Genomic DNA, 16,170 nt, shown 5'->3' with positions numbered 1-16,170 from the left:
TTTTAAGTAACTACTGGAATACAAACTGGTAACAGTTTTAGTGTCTCTTCTGCTGATGCTCTTAAACCTCACATAACCAGCACTACTTAGAAGTAAAACTGATCTGAACATGACAATACACCAAGTTTGCTCAGCGAACACCTGCTAAACAGAAAACTGTTTAGAATGAAAACGCACCAAGTGAAGACTTTTAGTTTGAGACTCTTCATAATTTATTATCAAATTAACACAGCTATTTTCATTGAATCATCATAACTGCAGGTCTTATTGTAAATCCGACGGAGAACATTTGTGGAGAAGTGGGAATGGAAGAACTGTAATGACAGATCCTACAAAAAAGCAGAGAAGACAATCAATTTTAACAACATAAGTTTAAAAAAAAAGTCTAATGGGTCAGTTAATGCATCGTTTTTTACAAGTGCAATAGAGTTTAGGTAAACAACTGAAATATTAACTCACATTATACGGTCTTCATTTTAGTGACCTTCACACTGGATTCTGCGTTTTTAATCGCCTCGGTTTTCAGCTGTGGCTTCAGTGCTGCCCGCACGACCCTGGCGCAGATAGCCGAGTACCTGATGTAACTGAAAGAACAAGACACATATTAAGTCACTGAATAACTCAAAATTGCTCGTATGAATATGTCCAAGGTGATTCAAACTAAACATGACGATAACGTTAGTATTACTACAGCAAAATTCACACAGAGCAAGGCCAAACCAAATCCATAGTACAAATTACAGAGCGTACAGCAATTAAAATACACATTTCACAGTTTTTGACGTTATTAACTGTCATACATTTACCTCAGTCCTGCTTGTCTCCAGTAAGCAACCATTTTTCCGCGCAAATGTCCGTCTTACGTCCGTCAAAAGCTGCGATTCGCGCTGATCAAGGACGAGAGCAAGGCCTGTGCGTCTGCCAGGATATACGTCATAAACCAGCGTACAGTCTCATTGGCTGGCAAACACGTCACTCATCATCGTTGATACTGTAACCTGGAATCGAACCAATAAACGCAGTTTTATGACAAAATGTACATTAACCACGAACTAGCTGAGAAAATTTCAAAATAAAAATGCTGAATTTCTGTGTATGAATATTTCGATTATAGGTAAGTTACACATTCAGATTTATCAAAGTTTTTGGCATTTAAAAAGTGTATTACATATAAATATTAATTCAGTAATCTCTCTCTCTCTCCTAATCACAATATATATATATATATATATATATATATATATATATATATATATATATATATATATATATATATATATATATATATATATATATATATATATATATATATATTGTTTTGAACAATAAGGTTAATGAAAGGTTAACAAATTAAGTACATTTTTATTTGTTGCTTTAAAACAACGCTATTCATTATCTGAGGATTATACATGAAGAAGGTTATTATTATTATTATTATTATTATTTTAGCAATGCCCGGATTGACGGATGGTTTGTTGCAGTTTGTTTGTATGAAATTTTATATGACCCGATGCTGTTTGTTCATATATACTTAAGACTTACAATAATAATAATAATACTTTATACAATAGCAATTTTTGCGTTTACATCCATAAAACCCTACATTATAGTTCAAATATAACATTTCATAAAATTGTAAAAAATTACTTTTATGTATATGGGACCCACTGGTAATATTAATAGTTGTATAATATAATATTTTCTTATTTGAGTGGAGACGCTCGATTACGCCATGACGTGAGTCACGCTCCTCTGACGTGATGATGTAATGCGGCCTGGGTTAGAGAGGAGGAAGAAGAAAAATCAACAACAAGCCTGTTGGGTCAGTGATCGACAGCGTCTAGACCAGTAGTCAAAAACCAGTCTAATATCACTCCCGAAGGCAAGATGTCTTTGTTTGGGAAGTTGTTTGGTAGCAGTGGAAAAGGGGGCAAATCTCCAAGCCCCCAAGAGGCGATCCAGCGACTGCGAGAAACAGAAGAAATGTTGACGAAGAAACAAGAATTCCTTGAGAAGAAGATCGAGCAGGAGCTTGTGACGGCCAAGAGAAACGGAACGAAGAACAAAAGAGGTGAGTCACCTGGCATAGATCAGCTGGTGAACTCAGCTTAGGATGGCACTGTGGCTGTTACTGCTTCGTTAGTTTAGCGTTGTTTCATGCTGGTTTATTATACAAAGGAATATGTATATCTTGTAACTGAAATAATAATAATAATAGACTAATTAACAGGGCTAGACTTTTATAAAACACATGTGAACTGTCATGCAAAATGAGAAATGGAATGATCTAGAGGTATATTTTAGGACGATAATTTGCTTTGTAATTGTAATAACTTTTTTCAGGTCGCTTGGGCTAGACAGATAAAATGTTGTAGCCCTCCATCAGTTAACCTTTGACCTATCCTAGTATCCATGGTGATGATAAAACATTTCTGGAACAAAATAATGGAAATAATATACACAATTATCCACAGATGTTAAATTGCAAATGTATCCATACTGATAAATGTATTATCTGCAACACATCAATTAAAGATATTTAACTTTTTTTTGGATTGTCCTTTCTTTCTTTTTTTTTATTTTGGAGAGAAAATGTGTTAAAACCTTAAATTTAGAACACTTTATATACAAAGGAAAAAAAAATGAAATAAGAAAATTACTCCAATAATCTTTTAGTAATTTTAGCAAAATTGTACATTACAAGTAAAGAATAATTCTCATTTATTACCTTCTGTAACCGTGATATGATATACTTTAAAACCCGTTTAACATAAAAAAATAAATAAAATTAATGCAGCTGTCCAAATATTAACTTTATTATTTGTAAGTTTTTTTTTTTATTACTATTGTTGTTGTTTTTCCTCTTCATTTGACCTTCTCTGAACTGTTAAATAATGCTCTCTACTTAAATACATTCTGTATTTGACTGTTATTACTGAGCTACTTACATAAAAAAGGACTAAAAACTGCCCATCTGTTCAAAACCTGGAGAATAAAAAAGAAAAAAAAACTTGTTTTAAACTCCTACTTTGGTTTCCATTAGTGTCACATTTTGGGTGTGGAAATATAATGATGTAAATGCAGTTACAATACGTATATTTATAAGTCTGTATTTTTTCTGTCCCATCGATGCTATTAGAGATGTCCAAATCCAGAGATAGCTCCATAAATAATTTCAGTGCAATATAAGGACCATTTTAAAGAGCCATCTAGGTTGTACGGCCTGTAATACAACTCCACATTTAAAGTCCCCAGAACATAGGTAATCAATAATTGATCTGATTAGCCTGTGAGGGCCGCTGGAACACGGTGGATGACGCCGATGGTTTGACTGCAACGAGTGTGGGACTGATGTTTTGTCATAGTTTACAATTCCAATGTCTTCATGGAAAAAGTGTTTAATTTGCATGACCTTTGTGTCAGGTGACACTTTTGGAATGCCCCTTTTGAACGTGCACATGACAGAAGAGTCTGTTGAGGGTTTTATTGTATTGCAAACCTGCTAAATTAAGGTCCCATTCCATACATTGAACAAACACAGCTGCTGTTTCATCTTCTACAAATAAACTGACAACTCAAATCATTGTTTTGACAGTGTGTGAAATTCTAATCTGTAAAAAGCAAAAATGGAACGTTGTGTTTAGTATAATGACAGTTTATGGGTGATTCACACAAAGAGCATAGTCTGAATATTTATTTTTTCATTATGACATCTGTTTCAAATGTAATTTTCCAGCGTCATCCTGATTATAAAAAAAAAAAAAAAAAAAGGATAAATAAAAGGCAACTTCTACGGTGACAATTTTATGTTTTTTGATGTTTTTTTAAAATAGATCTGAAATAAAATAAGTTACACTTTTTAAGTTAAGTTATTATTTATATCATTTCAAGTAATCAAAATGTTTTAAATGGGTTTTATTTGTATCTAACGATAATAACCCTGGTTATAAACACCTTTACAACTTAAATAATATTTTTTTTTATTTTGAGAATGAGTATGGGCAGTTCTTTTTGGAAAAAAAGAAATGTTACATTAGAAACACATTGTAATGGTCCTAAAATAGGTTTACTGACTTAAAATATCATCTCTTTCACGTTTTTTTCTTGACTGGCTCTGCAGGATTCAGACTAGAAGAAAAGCATGTCTGTAGGATTTGGAATGTGAGTTATCAAAAGACTGTGGAAGGGATCACTTGCACTGGTAGGCCGGTCAGAGCCCAGGAACTCAACAACAGTTCTTTCTTTGAGGACTTTACTTTCCCATTTAGCATATAACAGGTGTGGTCTGTATAAAAATAACAAATACAAAAAGGTGAATAATACAGATTTTAAACCCAACAAATTAACATTACTAGCAATATTACTGAATATAAGTGAAATGCTACAGCTCAATGGATTGGCATATTAGCATCTGAATAGGTAATTTTACCACATAATCCTCATTAACACACTTATACTTGCAATTTACAGCAGACAGATTAACTAAAGACAATCTATCTCAATGTAGAACATGAGAACAGTAGAGATAAAGCAATTGTAAAATATCACGGCAGATATACATAACGTGCTTGTAAACAAACGCTGGTTATGCACGCACAATCTATCAAAAATAATTATCATATCTGCAAATGCCTGCAAGATTATAACTTAATCTCAATACTAAACATAATTTACCAAGAACAACTCACTTTTAGGATGCACGCACACATATTATGCTTGTATTGGATCGGCTAAATGTCTCTTCTCTTCAACTGCTGCGCAATGGTAAAATGGCGATAAGACTTAAAAGGGCAACACATCTTAAAGGGGCAACACGTCTTAAAAGGGTCATGCATGCAAGCCGTTTGTACAGCCGCCCCCAAATTGTGTTCAATTTGACACTTGAGAAGGTTGCATGTGTGTCACTGCTGCTGCGTTGGGGTATTGGTCTCCTCTGTATCATCTTCAGGAATGGGGGGTAGAGCCACAAGTCGAGCTACAGGTCTAGTATAAACCTTCCCTTGAACTTGGACATCCACTGATCTCACTTGCGAATCTTGACTGGGGTGCACCTGGACTACCTTTCCAATTGGCCAATGGGCTCTGGGCTGATGAGGATCCATTATCATGACTATTGTGCCTGTGGTCATATTAGGGAATGTATGTTGCCATTTCTGTCTGACTTGCAAGTTCGGAAGGTAATGGCGGATAAAAGAGGACCAGAAGTGGTCAGCTAACACTTGAGAGTGTCTCCAACGGCGACGACTCAATCCCTCTTCTTTAGGGTATATGACTGTAGGTAGGGAGTTGTCTAGCCGCCCTGTGAGAAGAAGGTTGGGTGTTACTGGATCAGGATCAGCCACATTACAAGACACATACCCGAGGGGTTTGGAGTTAAGGATGTTCTCTACTTCGATCAGAACAGTCCTGAGTACTTCCTCTGGTACTGTTTGGTCCCCAATAGTTGTAGATAGTGCCATTTTAATGGATCTTATCTCCCTTTCCCACACTCCCCCAAAGTGTGGTGCTGCAGGGGGATTGAAATGGAATGCTATCTTTTGTGGTGCGAGTTTTCGCTGGAGATCAGGTGACATGGCCTGGAATGCCTCGCACAGTTCCCGTTCACCACCTCGGAAATTTGTTCCTTGGTCTGACAGTAATTCTACTGGGGAACCTCTTCGAGCAATAAACCTACGTAGCGACATCAGAAATGAATCTGTGTCCAAGCTGTTAAGCAGGTCCACGTGCACGGCTCGTGTGGTAAGACACTTGTAGAGGATTCCCCACCTCTTTTCTACTCGTCGACCAATCTTTACAAGGAAAGGGCCGAAGCAATCCATACCGGTGGAATGGAAGGCTGGTTTGTAGAGGCGTAAGCGTGCCACAGGAAGGTCTGCCATTTTGGGAAAGGTAGGTTTGGCTCTGAGTCTTTGACATTCTGTACAGGCATGCTGTAAGATGCGGATGGCTGCTCTTCCTCTTAACACCCAGTATTTTCTCCTTATTTCTGCAAACACCCGATCAGGGCCTGGATGGCAGAGTCTTTCATCAAAATCTTGAAGCAGTAATTTTACGGCTGGATGTCTAGAATCTAGTACGATTGGATGTTTCAGGGCAGGATCTAAGGTTTCTGCATGTCGTAACCTACCACCAACCCGGATTAGATTGGTCGATGTGTCATATTCTGGAGTTAAGGTAAGTAAGCGGCTATTGTGTTGAAGAGGTTTGCCTGATCTCAACCGTTGTAATTCTTCATGAAAACTCTCACTTTGCACCTTCTGGAGTATGACTGTCTCTGCTGTTTGGTAAGTGTTTGCTGTAGGTTCTCCTGACTCTCCAGCCGCCCCATGTAGCTCCTGTGCAATGGCCTTCACCAGCTCTGTCCAGGTCTTGTACTCACTGCCAAATTGTCCGTTTACAGCTACAACTCCACAGAATGCGGATTTCTTGAACTCAGACTTGTCAATCTCGGGGCACTCTGTAGGGTTTGCTGGCCAGTTCTCTGAGGAAAGGAGCAGGAATGGGGGCCCATGGCTCCATCTGTTTGGCTTAGCAAGGTCTTTTAGAGTCTTTCCTCTTGTAAGGTCATCCGCTGGATTTTGAGCTGAATCCACGTATCGCCAAGCGGTGGTGTTGGTAAGCTCATGGATTTCAGCCACTCTGGTACCGACGAAAACCTTGAAATGGCAAGACTCTGACTGAATCCAAGACAGCACTGTAGTAGAGTCTGTCCAGAGAACTGTGTGGCGAAGTGGCAATGTTAATTCCTTCTGCAACTGGGTTTTTAGCTGTGCACCAATTACCGCAGCACAGAGCTCCAAGCGGGGTATTGACAGGACTCTTTTAGGTGCTACTCTAGAACGTGCCAATACGAATGACAGATGGATCTTACCCTGCTGATCTTCAGTGCGCAGGTAGGCGACTGCTCCATATGCGCTCTCTGAAGCATCACTGAACACGTGAAGGTCTATAATAGATCTTGTTTGATCTACTGAAGCTGGTACATATGATCTTGGGAAACTGATTTTGTGAAGAAACTGCAGCTGACTTTCCCATTCATTCCAGCTCTGAACCAAGGCTTGGGGAAGTTGAGTATCATCCCAGCTGTGCTGCTTGTTCCAAAGTTGTTGGACCAGCACCTTAGCCCTTGTAGTATACGGGAGGATATATCCTAAGGGGTCATACTGACTGGCTAAAACTTTGTAAATAATCCTCATGGTTGGAGCCCCATGATCGATGGGCCGGTGACGGTAAGTCAGAACATCTGCTGGGCAATTCCAGCTAAGGCCCAATGTGGACTCTTGGACATCAGTCTTTTCATGGGCTAGCCAGAGTTCAAACCCATCCGATCTTGCTTCAGGTGGAAGATGGTTAATGACAGCTGGAATATTGCTGGCCCATTGCCTCAATTCAAAGCCTCCTTCTCTTTCTTCTGGACTGAGCTTTCTGATTGCTCCTGACTGAACCAATTTCTGGATTTCGGAGGAATAGGCATCAGCTTGTTGCGGGTCTCTGGCAAGTTTCCTCTCAGTACTTCGTAGGCGTGGCATGACTGCTTCCATAGTGGCGTGAAGATGGGGCATGTCACCTTTACGTAACAAGGGTGTTGCATACCGGCGTATTCCATCCACCTTTATGCGAATTGTTTTGGCTTCCAGCAGTTCGATGGCCCTTTGGTCCTGCTTTGACCTTGTGCACTCCGTTTCATTCCGAAAGGGCAAAACATCCACTTGCCACAGCCTATTAACATTCTTGCACAATTCTGTGGTGCTAAGAGGAAGGGATATGTGGAGACACTCCTTTGGCTTGAGTCGCTGCTCTAACAGACTGGTAGGGCCCTGCAGTGTCCAGCCTAGTCTGGTTCTTATTGCAGCGGGGCCACCAGGTGGACCAAGTCTTACCGGCTCAATTGGTGTGATCATGTGAGTTTGATCTGCGCCAACAAGGATGAGAGGTTTGGCCTTTTCAAAGCTCTGCAATGGTAGTCCAGCCAAGTGTTTGTACTGCCTTTGCAGCTTAGCTATTGGGTACGAGTGGTCAATGAGATCAAGCTGTGGTGCAGTAAAGGCTCTGGATATCAGATATCGCTTCTTTGGATTGTAGTATGGAGAAATGTGGAATGAGACTGAAGCCCCTTCAAGGGTTTGCACATCATGACGGATTGTTCTCAGAGCTAAGCTTTCTTCAGTACCTCTCAAGCCAAGTTTTCGTACTGCATCTGGCAGAAGCATGGTACGCTCAGAACCGTCGTCAAGGATTGCAAATGTGTCTAATGTGCAACTGCCATGATGTAGGAGTACTCTGACAATCTTGAGTAAAACTTTATTACTGCTGACTGGTTTGTTCAGGTAAAGTGTCTGTGTCGCTGAACTAACTAGGCAAGCCTCGGTTTTGGATGACACTGTGACAGGCCTCTCATTTACTTCATGGAGGATTCGTAGATGCTTCCTTTGACAAAGTGGACATGGTTTCTTTAGACCACAATGGGCAGCCTGATGGGCAAGACCACAACGCCAGCATCTCCTATTGGATCGTATCCACTCTGAGAGTTGATCTTTGGTGAGGGTCGGAATTTGAGGGCACTGACTGAAAGCATGTTCAGAGTTCTGACAGTAAGAGCAATATACCATGGGCCTACCTTTAGCTTTCTCATCAACCTTGGCAGGAGAATTTGCAGTGGCTCTCACATCAACACTATTTCCAGACCCAGTCAGTACTGTGGCAGTGGTTTGGCGTGCTCGTGGAGCTACTCGGAACTCTCGTTTGGCTCTGCTTTCTCCCTTGGCAGTTTGATCATCATAGCTTTGGCACCAAGACTCATATTTCAGCCATTCTGCCAGATCTACCAATGAGTATGTCACCCCAGGCCGATGTAACATGTGGCGGCGGAAATCAGCCCGTCTTTCAGGTGGCAACTTATTGAGAAGGCGTGCAACATGCGACCCACAATACAACTCAACGCTCCCTGCCTGGCCTAAAGTCTTAAGCAGCCCAACTAGAGACTGCACTTGAAGAGAGAACTTCTCAAAGGCTGAAGGGTCATTGCGGCTTATATCAGGTGAATCAAGAATAGTGGCAATCCGTCTTAATGCTACTTGGTGAGGCTGACCGAACCGCTCATTCAGGGCCAACATGGTGTCTCGATAAGGTGTAGGGGAGTGCAAGAAGGAGTCTGCTATTAGACAAGCATCTTCTAATTTCAAGTGGTCAACCAGTACTTGATATTTGAACATCTCAGTACTATCAGGTGGCAGAAGATTTTCCAAGGCTATTTTTAATCGAGCAAACTCACTTGGGTCTTTGGTGCGGAAGTAAGGAATGGTGGGCGAGGGACCTTTGTAATATTTCTCTGTCAGATCCACAGATGCCATGGGAGGTGACACATTATAGGAAACTGTCCTGTGTTGTTCAGGATAAAGACTTCCTGGTTGTTCATGTGCATTTGGAGGACCTATCTGTCGGGCAGGATACTGGCCATACCTAAACTGGTCATCATATGAACTTGGATAGCCGAAATCCCTAGTCTTTTCAACAGAAGTGAGTCTAGGAGTGATTGTTGGTGTGGCTCTTGTAGTGCTCTTAATCCTTTGCCTGCCGCACTGATTGATATTTTCTGGTTCATCGTATGAAATGGGTGGAGGAGGCTCTGGCCAGTCTTCATCATCTGCATATGCTTCATCGTGGAATTTAACTGATGGATAATCAGAACGGGTGTTGGACATAGATAAAGGCTTTTGCAGACTACAGGCTCTGTCTAAAAGCTGGATCAGTTCATCTTTGGCGGTCTCAATTCGTTTAAGATCAGCTTGGATGGCCTGCTGTGTTTCACGAAGCTTTAAATTCTCCTCTGAGATCCTTTGTAACTTTAGGGAACTAGCATCTGATCTGTCACTCTGGTATCCATCACCTTCATCACCAAGGGGAACGAACTCTGCACCGTATTCAGACTGTAGCTGTCGGTTTGGATATTGTGGTGATGACTGGTAGGCAGGACTGGAAATGTGCTGCTGCAGAAGACGTGGATGGTCACAATGCTTATCCCTGACCGTCAGCCTCGACGGGGAAGAAATGGTGGGTAAACCATGTGCTCTCTTAAGCTTTGCAGCAGATGCTCCAACCTGTGGCGAAGAGTAATCGTCATCAGATGACTCCACTGGTTGTTCTCTTGTAATAACTGGTAACACTGTTTTATGGAAGCTCTGCAAGTCCACCTCATAATCTTGTAAATAGGCTGGATGGCGCTTTGTGCGAACCGAGGGGTTTACTGTTTCAGAACTGGCTGACATCTTAATCCAGAGAAGTGATCATCCGGCTCGAAGGACCATTTTGTAGGATTTGGAATGTGAGTTATCAAAAGACTGTGGAAGGGATCACTTGCACTGGTAGGCCGGTCAGAGCCCAGGAACTCAACAACAGTTCTTTCTTTGAGGACTTTACTTTCCCATTTAGCATATAACAGGTGTGGTCTGTATAAAAATAACAAATACAAAAAGGTGAATAATACAGATTTTAAACCCAACAAATTAACATTACTAGCAATATTACTGAATATAAGTGAAATGCTACAGCTCAATGGATTGGCATATTAGCATCTGAATAGGTAATTTTACCACATAATCCTCATTAACACACTTATACTTGCAATTTACAGCAGACAGATTAACTAAAGACAATCTATCTCAATGTAGAACATGAGAACAGTAGAGATAAAGCAATTGTAAAATATCACGGCAGATATACATAACGTGCTTGTAAACAAACGCTGGTTATGCACGCACAATCTATCAAAAATAATTATCATATCTGCAAATGCCTGCAAGATTATAACTTAATCTCAATACTAAACATAATTTACCAAGAACAACTCACTTTTAGGATGCACGCACACATATTATGCTTGTATTGGATCGGCTAAATGTCTCTTCTCTTCAACTGCTGCGCAATGGTAAAATGGCGATAAGACTTAAAAGGGCAACACATCTTAAAGGGGCAACACGTCTTAAAAGGGTCATGCATGCAAGCCGTTTGTACAATGTCTGTACAGATGTGCTTGTCATTAATTCATTATTATGCTGCCAACCACTTTCTCCCTACAACGCAACACTTTTTTTTCTCTTTTTTTGCAGCTCACTTGCCTGATTAAGTTTGGTGAGTGTGCCTCATTTAGGAGTCCCTAACTCCGCACCACTGCTTCCCTGAGAAATATTAACAGTAGCAGACTTTACTTTCCATGGTAAAACCCTAACCAGATCTGTTGGGGATCGGAGACCTCACAATTTTAATTTAGCATTGAGAATCTACCAATGTGGGCTTTCCATCTTACCTTTACTGTATATTTATTTTCCATGCAAATACTTTCTTACCGAAGCGACTTGACAATAAAGTGCACAGACCACATGAACTGGGTAATAGTTGGTTTTGTAATGCATGATGCTTACTGAGCTAAATCATAATTGAAATAAAAGGGGCTTCAAATTAAATAAATTGACCCATAATTACATAGTGTTTTCTTTAACTCTTTTAAATAAATCACACTTAATGCTATGCAATAGTTTTCTAGAGGGTTCCAAAATTCTCTTATTTTGCACTTTAATCGCTTTACCTTTCTTTCTGTTTGAAACAGCTGCATTGCAGGCACTGAAGCGTAAGAAGCGCTATGAGAAGCAGTTAGCTCAGATTGATGGCACTCTTTCTACTATCGAGTTCCAGCGGGAGGCGCTAGAGAACGCTCACACCAACACCGAGGTCATCAAGAATATGGGCTTCGCTGCCAAGGCCATGAAAGCTGCTCATGACAACATGTGAGGAGCTTCTCTTCTATTATCAGTTTATCTTTTATTCCCTTTTTGTATCGGCCTTAAATGAGATTTAAGATTACACTAAATAAGTTTAGTTTACCAGTGCAAGCTATAAAGATTTTGTATGGCACTCATGGCACTAAATTTGTACTTTCAGGGACATCGACAAAGTGGACGACCTCATGCAGGACATCACAGAACAGCAGGAGCTGGCGCAAGAAATTTCAGATGCAATTTCAAAGCCTGTCGGGTTTGGGGAGGAATTTGATGAGGTAAGATTAAAACAAGCAAACCCCACAGCCACGATCTGAGTTTTTGGGAGATTTGCATGTGCTTTAGAAAGGTGCCGTTTGCTCCCACTATTAACATCTAATTTGGGTGAACTGATCACAAGTGGACCGTACCGAATACTGGTCTAAATGGGTCTAGTTCATTTCTAAGGATGTTATCACATCGCATGTGTGTAAGAAAATGCTAATGCAACAAAATCAAAGATCCTCTTTCACATTAAGGACACAATATTTGTGCAAAAATCCCATTTTAAATCTGTCAGGTGCAAGCTTAATTAAAGGTCGGATTTAAAAAAAAAAAAAAAAAAAAGGTTTAGGCTGCATTTATTTGATCATAAATATAGTAAAAACAGTGATATTGTGAAATATTGTTACAATTAAAAATAACTTTTTGTATTTTTTTTATACGCTTGTGATGCAAAGCTGCATCATTACTTTTCAGTATCATCCTTCAGAAATCAGTCTAATATGCTGATGTGCTGCTCAAGAAACATAGCAGCTTAATATTTTTGTGAAAAACATTGCAACATGCAACCTTTTTTTTCAGGATGCTTTAACATTTATTTGAAATAGAAATATTTTGCAACATTATACATGTCTTTGCTGGCTCTTCTGATCAATTTAATGCAGATTTGAAGATTAAAATTGTTTTGTTTTGTTTTTTTCTTACAGAAAAATGAAAAAAATACTGAGATGCATGTTAATACAAGTCATAAAGAGATGTTGTGATGATGTTGTTTCAGGATGAGCTGTTAGCTGAACTAGAGGAGCTGGAGCAGGAAGAGTTAGATAAGAACCTCCTGGAGATCGGAGACAACGTACCATTGCCAAATGTGCCCTCTACATCCTTACCTGCCAGACCAGGTACTAAACACACACACACACACACACACACATTCACATACATGGTGTTTGGAAGTCTCCTGATATCTGTTTTTTAGTTTTAGTTCTAGTTTTTGGACATTTGGTATAGAAAAAAATGTCACTTTAAAATTGGTGGTAAATATCATGCATTGACTGAAACATAACATTGTAAATTAATAAATAATATTTTAGCCTATATGTATAATGCATTATAATATAAGGTATTTATAACATAGTAATGCATTATTTATTTTTATAAATAACTGTAACCAAAGTTAAAATGCATTATAATATGTAATTGTTTGTCATGTGTTTTAGTGCATTATACTTTCTAAAGATGTAACAATGAATAGATAAATGTATTATAAATGTGGCTATAATTATTCATGATTTTTTCATTATAAAATAATGCATAATAAGTGCATTAAAACTACTTAAAGTGAAGTCTTATCATATTTCCTTATTAAACCTACTATAATAGATACAATATAACACATTGGAAAAATACATTTGACAGTTTATGTGATTTATTTGTTTTTGTTGTTGTTGAAATAGTTCATAAAGAACTAACTTACTTAAGATTGAAAAACGTAACCTTTGTATTAGTAACAGGTACTTCACATGACACATGAAGTCATTTCTGGTCATTTTGGTGCTGCAACTCTCTTGTATTAAATGCAGCTCTTGAATGTCTTTCATAAATGCAGCGAAGAAGAAAGAAGAAGAGGATGAGGATGACATGAAAGACCTGGAGGCGTGGGCTGCCAATTAATGCTCCCCGAAACCCATACACACTATACAAGGCATAAACCTCACTCCAATACCTGTTACTAAAGGACCTGGAATGTTACAGTATGACGTCTTCATATTTAAACACACACACAAGAGGAAAACAAAAACATAAATAAAAAGACAAATCTCCGTCAGGTCAACACACTCATCTAAGCGAGTCTGAGATCTTGCCTCATTTCTCCTCATCTCTGGACTGTTCAAACACGACAAAAGGCTTGTTGTAGATCAGTGTTTGTGTGTTCATTACCTCTAAAAGTAGTCTTATATTTTCAAGCTTCCATCACAAGGATTCCTCTGCTTGATCTAAGAAACCAATACTCACAGAAACCCTCTGCACGAAGGGGAAAGTGTCATGTTTTTGGAGAGAACATGTGGTATATTACGAGTTCATTTGTTCGCAAGTTCTGTTAAAAGCACTGAAAGCCCCGTTTGATTCTGTGCATCGAGCGTTTCAGTGCAGGTGCTTCCCACGTCTAATATCCGTAGCGCCCACGGGACGTCCTAGATCAGCACTTAGACTTTATGAGTACAAGTCTTGCTTTCCGTTTCGGGACTGAGGTGGGCATGAAGTTTTGAGGATCCATGTGAAGTTTGAGTGCTGCTGCAACTATAAGGCTTTTACTGTACACAGCGTCTCTCTCTAATGGCATCATGGTTTACAGTCTCCTGGCAGCATGGGATTCCTATATGGAATAGGTCTCTTTACTTGAGAAACGTATACTGTACTGTATTTGAGATATTTCAGAAATACCAGCGATTGATTCTAAGATATCTTTACACTAGAATTGGTTTCTTGAACCTGAGTGTTTATTAGGGAGAAAAGGGACAAGGTTTGTTGTAGATTTCAGATTGTTGTCTAATATTTGAGATGTGAATGCATTCAAACAGATTTGTTCAGACAGGACAGACTGCACAGATTATTGTAATATCATGCTTTATTTTACAGAGGGCACTGTTATGATGTTCTAGCACAGTGGATTTATTCATTTTCCTCTCATGAGTCTATAAATAATTTTATTATTGAATATTGAGAGGTGAGAGAAGCACTAAACTTTAACTGTTTATTTATCGGAAAGTTTCATTCACATTGTTTATTGTTTGACACTCTTCATTTATGTCCTTCTCTGCCTTTCAACTTTACACCTGCATTAAAGTTTTGCCAAATTAACACCTCTCTGGAATTTTATTTGCGCAGTAGATATTCCTTCCATTGTTTGCCTAATTTTTCTTTCTTTATGCACATCACATCATCAGTGCTCACCTTGAAAATGAGTTTTTGTCTATTGAATATGAATTTGTAGAAACAGTGTCCAGGTAGGAGAATATTGCAGTCTTTCAGAGACATCAATAGAATTTGTTATGGTGCTTTTCTGTTTCTTTATTGCAGGGCAAAGGAAAATTAAGGCTTTGAAGCAACATGCGGTGTGTAATAATGCAAACTGATTTGTACAGGATGTGAAAGACAAAGCTTTAATACATTTGTATGTTTTCATTATCTTGTAGGTGCTGGATTTATCATTGTTATATCATTATCGTTATAATCTCACTTATTACTGTTATTAAAATATTTTGACTGAGTTTCTATTGGTCCTGGTGCATGAATTCAACTAAAATGAGGCTTCAGTACAGTAGATACATAAACACTTCCATGCAAAAGTTTGGGATCAGTACGATTTGTTAAAATATATTAATAAAACATTTATAAATGAATTCAAAGTGACAATAAAGAAATGTTGAACAGATTTCTATTTTAAATAAATTCTGAACTTTCTGTTCATAAAAGAAACCTGAAAAATGTATCCGTTTCTACATTAAGTAGCACTGTAACAAAATATTTTTTTTAAAATAGCTGTTTTAATTTATAATAATATTTCACAATATTATTGTTTTTACTGCATTTTAGGTCAAATAAATGCCCAAGCATAAACTACTCTCACATTTTTTTTCTTAATTGTATGATTCCAAACTTTTGAAATATGAAAACATTTAAACATTATTTCACAATACTACTGTATTTTTGAACAAATACATGTACTGCTGGAGAGCATGAGACTTCCAAAAGCATTAACAAATGACCCCAAACTAATAATCTACCTCAACATTTAAATTCAGATCAGACAGTTGCACAATTTTGACCTTATACCATCCTTTAACCATTTAATAATTCTATGATTGACAGAGTGTTTGGTAAATATTTAAAAGATATGTAAATCTTCAGTCTTTCAGGTTTAATTTTCATCACACAAACCAGACAATTTCAGTTATGGGGATAAACATGGGGCATATTTTCAGGACATTGAATGGACTTTACACAGGGGGCCCTAGTGTTATCCAAATAACCCAAAATAACCCGTTCAACTGAAACTGTTGTTAGTGGCTATGAATTATAGGGATAAAAAAAAAAAAAAAAAAAAAAAAAAAATATATATATATATATATATATATAT

At 38.4% G+C, this 16,170-nt stretch overlaps 2 protein-coding genes across 2 annotated transcripts; one reads left to right on the top strand and one right to left on the bottom strand.

Moving 5' to 3' along the window:
• Positions 1–188: 188 nt before the first annotated feature.
• LOC127960096 (ATP synthase subunit epsilon-like protein, mitochondrial) lies at positions 189–975 on the bottom strand. Its single transcript, XM_052559646.1, has 3 exons — positions 807–975; positions 460–584; positions 189–329 (listed from the first exon to the last, which is right to left on the bottom strand). The coding sequence occupies exons 1-2, from the start codon at positions 836–838 to the stop codon at positions 461–463; spliced, it is 156 nt and encodes a 51-aa protein (XP_052415606.1). The 5' UTR covers positions 839–975; the 3' UTR covers positions 189–329; position 460.
• A 765-nt stretch (positions 976–1,740) lies between these two features.
• Positions 1,741–15,301, top strand: LOC127959986 (charged multivesicular body protein 4b). Its single transcript, XM_052559495.1, has 5 exons — positions 1,741–2,071; positions 11,603–11,780; positions 11,935–12,049; positions 12,811–12,931; positions 13,639–15,301. Exons 1-5 carry the CDS (start codon positions 1,888–1,890, stop codon positions 13,701–13,703), a joined length of 663 nt encoding a protein of 220 aa, XP_052415455.1. The 5' UTR covers positions 1,741–1,887; the 3' UTR covers positions 13,704–15,301.
• The last annotated feature ends 869 nt before the right edge of the window (positions 15,302–16,170 follow it).

The sequence above is a fragment of the Carassius gibelio genome, chromosome B6 (assembly GCF_023724105.1).
Source record: "Carassius gibelio isolate Cgi1373 ecotype wild population from Czech Republic chromosome B6, carGib1.2-hapl.c, whole genome shotgun sequence".
Classification (NCBI taxonomy): Eukaryota; Metazoa; Chordata; class Actinopteri; order Cypriniformes; family Cyprinidae; genus Carassius; species Carassius gibelio.
This window is presented reverse-complemented; position numbering and strand designations above follow the sequence as displayed.